Source organism: Octopus bimaculoides, chromosome 1 (genome assembly GCF_001194135.2).
Source record: "Octopus bimaculoides isolate UCB-OBI-ISO-001 chromosome 1, ASM119413v2, whole genome shotgun sequence".
NCBI classification, from domain to species: domain Eukaryota; kingdom Metazoa; phylum Mollusca; class Cephalopoda; order Octopoda; family Octopodidae; genus Octopus; species Octopus bimaculoides.
In genome coordinates, this window is record NC_068981.1 from 52,318,398 (window position 1) to 52,324,595 (window position 6,198).

The 6,198-nt window shown below is 33.8% G+C and overlaps 1 protein-coding gene across 1 annotated transcript in view; it reads right to left on the reverse strand.

The window, feature by feature from the left end:
• Positions 1-1,526: 1,526 nt before the first annotated feature.
• Positions 1,527-6,198, reverse strand: part of LOC106873278 (zinc finger SWIM domain-containing protein 7) — an 11,384-nt gene continuing 6,712 nt past the window's right edge. Inside the window, exons 5-7 of the mRNA XM_014920571.2 lie at positions 4,760-4,838; positions 3,355-3,380; positions 1,527-2,193 (exon numbers count right to left, since the gene is read on the reverse strand). Coding sequence (XP_014776057.1) covers positions 2,089-2,193; positions 3,355-3,380; positions 4,760-4,838 — 210 coding nt within the window. The 3' untranslated portion in view covers positions 1,527-2,088. The remainder of the gene's footprint in view (positions 2,194-3,354; positions 3,381-4,759; positions 4,839-6,198) is intronic.

The window sequence follows — 6,198 nt, forward strand, 5'->3', positions numbered from 1 at the left end:
GCGGTTTCGATTCCCAGACCGGGCATTGTGAGTGTTTATTGAGCAAAAACACCTAAAGCTCCACGAGGCTCTGGCAGGGGATGGTGGCGAACCCTGCTGTACTTTTTCACCACAACTTTCTCTCACTCTTACTTCCTGTTTCTGTTGTGCCTGTAATTCAAAGGGTCAGCCTTGTCACACTGTGTCACGCTGAATATCCCCGAGAACTATGTTAAGGGAACACGTGTCTGTGGAGTGCTCAGCCACTTGCACGTTAATTTCACGAGCAGGCTGTTCCGTTGATCAGATCAACTGGAACCCTTGACGTCGTAAGCGACGGAGTGCCAACAACAACGACTTGGTTTATAATAGCAATAACAAGGCAAAGATACAAACAGAGCCAAAGCAACACAAGCCTATCAATAGGCTGATTATGAAGTGGGAAAGAAGAATATAAAGATCACAGCAAAAGATGTTAACCCTTGACTTGTCATCAGTTTTGCAGTATGCTATGGTCAGATGATGAGTGCAGAAGTAATACACTAAAACAGGCAGTCAGATGAAGGGCTGAATGGACCACCAGGTCCTAATGACCTTACCCCTGCTCCCAACCTACCCGAACCCCACCATTGTGGAAGCAGTAGAGTCAGACTGATGATACAATATACAAAGCTAAGTTGCTATACATGTTTTGACAATCAGAATTGATGAACAGGTTCTGTTGAGTATATTGAAAAAGAATCTTAAAACAGAAAACAGACTATTCCAGGCTATATGTGTAACAAAAATACTAATCATACGTGATGTGTAATCACTCTTCAACCACATAGCTTATGGAAACCAAGGTCATCAATGCAGTAACTATTTCTCATCAAACCTGCCCATTCTCCATACTAACATGGGTTGGATGTATCATTAAGATCCAAATCAGTCCTTATTCATTGTCACTGCCTCCAGATGAGGCAATCAATGACATCTCACTGGTACATTACAATTTTTGGCATAGTTTTTACAGCTTTGTACAATGTATTGGGTCCATTTTATTAACTCCACCACAATAAGCTGTAGATTTTTTAATAAGATCAGTTCTAGATTAGTATGCCTGGGACATGAACTGCTTAAGTTCATTCCTCTCTAAGTTATGCTCATGGGATGCTATGAATTCAACATTAAAAGATAACAAAATACTCACCCAAGAGATAAGCATACCACAGGCCAACTCTACCCTGGTTAAAGGCAATTCATTAACTTTTATTCCAAATGCTCTTAGGAAATACACTAACAATACAATTTCTCATTTATCCCTTCAGTTCATCAGGGTATTTTTACTTCATCAAAAAGAAGCCTTACAGTTTAAGTGGTAAGCTTCATCTAAATTTGAAATTTATATACTGGACACTGAGAGTTCAGTCTGCAATGCATTAAAGTTCAAATCCTTCAACGTAATTCAATACAGAAATATATTTCTGTTAAAAATTGTCTTACAGATAAAAACTAAGTTTTCTTCAATAATACAGAATGCAATAACAAACTATCAAAACGAAATGTGAGAATGAATAAAAAATATTTATTTTATTTACAAGCGTAGCAAATAATTTGTCCTTAAAAATTACCACAAACTTTAAGCTTCACAGTCTCTGACTGGCAATGTCATTCATATACAACCAAAACTGCATACCAATTAAATTTTAAGTTGTTATTTCAACTTTGACCTTACTACACAGCACAAAAGCAATCCACATTAGTGTACTGCTTTCATATTTGAAATGTTTCTGTTGCTATACACACATGAAAATCCCAGACTACCTCCAATAGACATAGAAAGGGATAATTTCACTGATTGCTAAATACTCAGAGTTCTAGGGCATTTAAGAGTCCTCAAATGCTGTGTGTCTTTTAGGAGTTCATGCCTAACTCATGAGATATTGCCCTTCTAAGAATATTTGGTTGACATTTATGTTTAACAATTAGAGTAAAGAATACACTGTAAAGTATTTTATCTTCTGAATTGTTAATATTCTCATTTTGCTGGTTTCAACATCTTCATTGTCACCCTTCATTGTCACCAAGGCATTCATTGTTTTCAGATTTGATTCTGGTGCACTTCATTTATTCCATATGCAACAGCGTAGCTCTCATCTCTTTGTCAGATATATTGCGTCTCACAGTGACATTCATGGCATTAGAAAGTTTTATGGCCAAAATATGCTTGCACTAGAAATAGACATAAGTAAATGAAAATATATTTGACATAAAATTTACTAGGTACCAGTTTAACTACTCTTTTAGGTTCATATATAAAGTGAAAAATTTTTAGTATACAATATATTAATATACAAATATAAATATATACTTGAGTGTAAAAACAAAATAAATGCAACAACAAACCTTTGAAAACAAAGGTACTAAAGACAATAGCTTAGAGACATCTTATAGTCATAAGATGTATACATTTCATTGACTGCAGCTATGAAACACCATATGTGTAATGAATACATCCAATGTTAATTCTGTTAGCATGTTGGTGGTGTGTTGGGTTATACACTCTATTATTTAAAAGTGATCATTTAATTAATAAAAAACAAAACAAAAAAAAACAGACACCATGCCAGTTTGGTGTTTGAGTTTTCATCAAAATCATCATCATTTTAACACCTACATTTCCATGTTCCAAGGGTCAGACGTAATTTGTTGAGGCAAATTTCTATCAGCCTTCCCTGTCAGCCACTGATACTTGTGTTTCCAAGCAAGGCAATATTTCCTCATGACTTGACATGATTTTATGTAAGATGAAAAACGAATGACACTACTTGCAAATGATAACACTCATTTACAACTATCATGTGATGTCAAGAAAAAGAAGCACAAACATACACACACATATGTACACGTGTGTGTGTGTATGAATAAAATCACTACCAAAAGGCCCATGGGAATCTTAGAAACTGGTAAATGAATCCAGGCTACAGTTTGCCCTATCGAATAATTGTGCTGAAGCAGGGTTAGGTTGCTAACATACATCAAGTATTAGTCAAATGTAAGTAACAGATGGTACATTATCAAATGAAACCTGCTCATTAATACTGAAAAGCCATAAACAGGAGATAAATTGTAAACTAAGAGCAAGGCTTTTGTATAATCTGGTCTGAAGAAGTGAATCAGTATCCTTAACCTTTCCATGAACTTTCAGAGTGAATACAGTTACATTACAATAAAAATGGTTATATAGGTAAGTTCAGAAATACAGGAATATGTTGTGAACAGATAGATAGCTTAGTGGTAGACAAGTGGAGAAAACAGGGGATAGAGTGTACATTAAACAGCTTAATGATATCCAGTTATAAAGATTAATTATGTGAAGGGTTAATAACTTACCATAATGTGGTCATCTTTCAAAAGGACTGAAACATGGAAAAACTATGTATTAACACATCTCACCATAATCTTTATTAACACATCTCACTATAATCTTTATTATTACATTACTAATTTGTAATTAGATATACATATATACATGCCTTGTATATATATATATATATACATGTCTTTAATGTGCTGTTACTTTTTCAGCTTATTTACACAAAAACCAGAAACAACTCCACAAATTGCTCAGTTTGTGATGATGATATACAAACGGATTTCATAGCAAATACTGATGCAAGTCAGGCCTTTCAGATTTATTATAGCATTAATTCACAGTAATTTGAAAGGATACCTGGGTATCTTTGGAAGCTGACCTCATATATGAAGTTGAATGTATATGATCAGCAAACAAAGTATTTAAAAGATGAAAGATAAACAGAATAAAATTGTTAACTTTCTGCAGTAATCAAATGTGCTCATAATTTCATCATTACAGTGATAATTACTGTTTTGTGACAGCCTTTGGTTAATATGTTGTAAAATTTCCTATCTTTTCCAATTATGTAACACAACTAACATAACTACTTTTTAAAGCATGCTCAAGAGCAATCTCCTCTTTAACAATAATTTAATTCTGTAAAATGATTCACTGTTTAATATCACATGGATAAGCACTCTGATACAATATAAGTTCCTTACAGTCTCAATCTCTATATCAGTTTTAATTCCAGTTGAAAGAATTTCATTTCATTTATCTAAAGACATCACACTTCACATTTTCTTTGAACTTCGTATTTGAGACCTTGTGTTTGTGTAAAATACTCATTTCTATTGCTAATTAAAAATGATATGTTAATGAGGCAAAATCTAAATTTTTTAAAAAGTGGATGAAGTAAAGTGAAAAAGATAGACAAAAGTTTTCTTGCATTCAAAATTATTAGATTTAAAATCAGTGGGAATCAGCAATTGAAATTTTATTTATTTTTTGTTCTGAAGACAGTACATGCACAAGTCTAGTTTGTATATTAAATTTAATTTGACTTCTAATTTTTGTGAGAAAACAAAATGAAAAAATTCCCTAGAAAATAATAACTTAACTTCAAGCATGCATTTTACTCCTCAGATTTCTTTAGAATCCTAACACTGTTAGAATCTGTCAGTTCTTTACAAACATACTAAAATACTTGCCTTCAACACCAAGAGATACAATGAGAGTAAAGTTAAGAATCTTACTAATGAGTATTATGTTGCATTGCCTAGCAAGATCATAACTCATTCTGAGTGACAAATGGTTACATTCATGCTTCAGTTTGGTAGTTAGCACAACTATTAATATGTCCATACTAACAAAATCCACCCGCATCCAGTGAACATGAAATCAGTAAAAAAGTAAATGAGCACTTGTATGATACTTTACCTGAATAGTTATAAGCAGGACAGGAACAATATTTGCTGTCAGGGAAACAAATATACACAATTCCTGAAGTGCCCATTACCTGCACAATAACATGATAAATGTAACACTGTAAACAACATATGATGGACAAATTGTGAGAAGCAAAAGAATTGTCTCTCTCTGTAAGACATTATAATAAAAAGTACATTTAAGAAGTATGATATTGTATAGCATTGAAGATAGCAATTCATGAGAGAAATGAGCTATGTATAGTTCGTTATGTAAGAGATATTTTCACAAAAATTAAATACAGTGAATTGAGAAAGTGATTAAATATGAAAGATAGTAAGATATTGTAAGCAGGGGAGATAACTGCACAAGTAAGAACGATGTAAATGGATGTTAGAAGCCGAGAGAACAAATATGGATCGATAAGGAAGAAGTACTGCTTTAGACCAGAGAGGTTTGAAAAGATAAAGTTAGATCAGAATTAAAAACACTGAACTTCATCTTAGCATACTTTCTGCAATATCAGTGAATGTATTATTCACTGTTTCCCATGTTTTAGAGAGGACTAATTTCACTAAGGCAGGTGACTAGTGAGTACATGTCATTGACTAGACCCAGGTAGGCCAACACACATCTGGCTTTCTCATGAGTTGTGATAATTGCCTCACTCCAATATATATTATGTTTTATAACACAGGATTTCTATGAAGAGACTTTCTGTCAGACAAATACTATAGCATTGTGCATGTCAGCAGTGTATATACTGCAAGTATAATACATACATGAATATTTTAATTTAATGCTGTTTCATATGCATACACCAAATTTGTGTGTGTGTGTGTGGTTAAGTAGATTGCTTCTCAGCCATGTGATTTCAAGTTTAGTCCTGCTGCATGGCACCTAGGGTGTCTTCTGATATAGCTCCAGGCTGACCAAAGTATTATGAGCGGGTTTGGTAGATAAAAACTGAAAGCAGGATGACGTATATTTGTGTATGTGTGTATTTGTTTGTGTGTATATGTGTGTGTGTGTGTATGTGTGTGTATCCTTTTCTTGACATCAAATGATAAACAAGCACCAGTTGTACAAGGATGTTTTTTTTTCCACTCTTCTATAAAAAAAAAACCATGTACAGCCATGAAAAATATAACCTTGCTTGGGTGAGGTTTGACAACAGGAAGAGCATCTGGCCATAGAAAATTTGCCTTAACAAATTTCGTTTTAATCCATGCAAGAAAAATTGGACATTAGAAGGATATCAAATGATGATCATCATCCTCACCATCATAAACATGATATATATCATGAATTGTCAACATCATCATCATCATCATTTAATGTCCAGCCAAACATATTATATATATCTCCTGTAGGATTTTCGAGCGAGATCGTTGCCAGTGCCCCTGGACTGGCTTGTGCGGGTGGCACATAAAAGACACCATTTCGAGCGT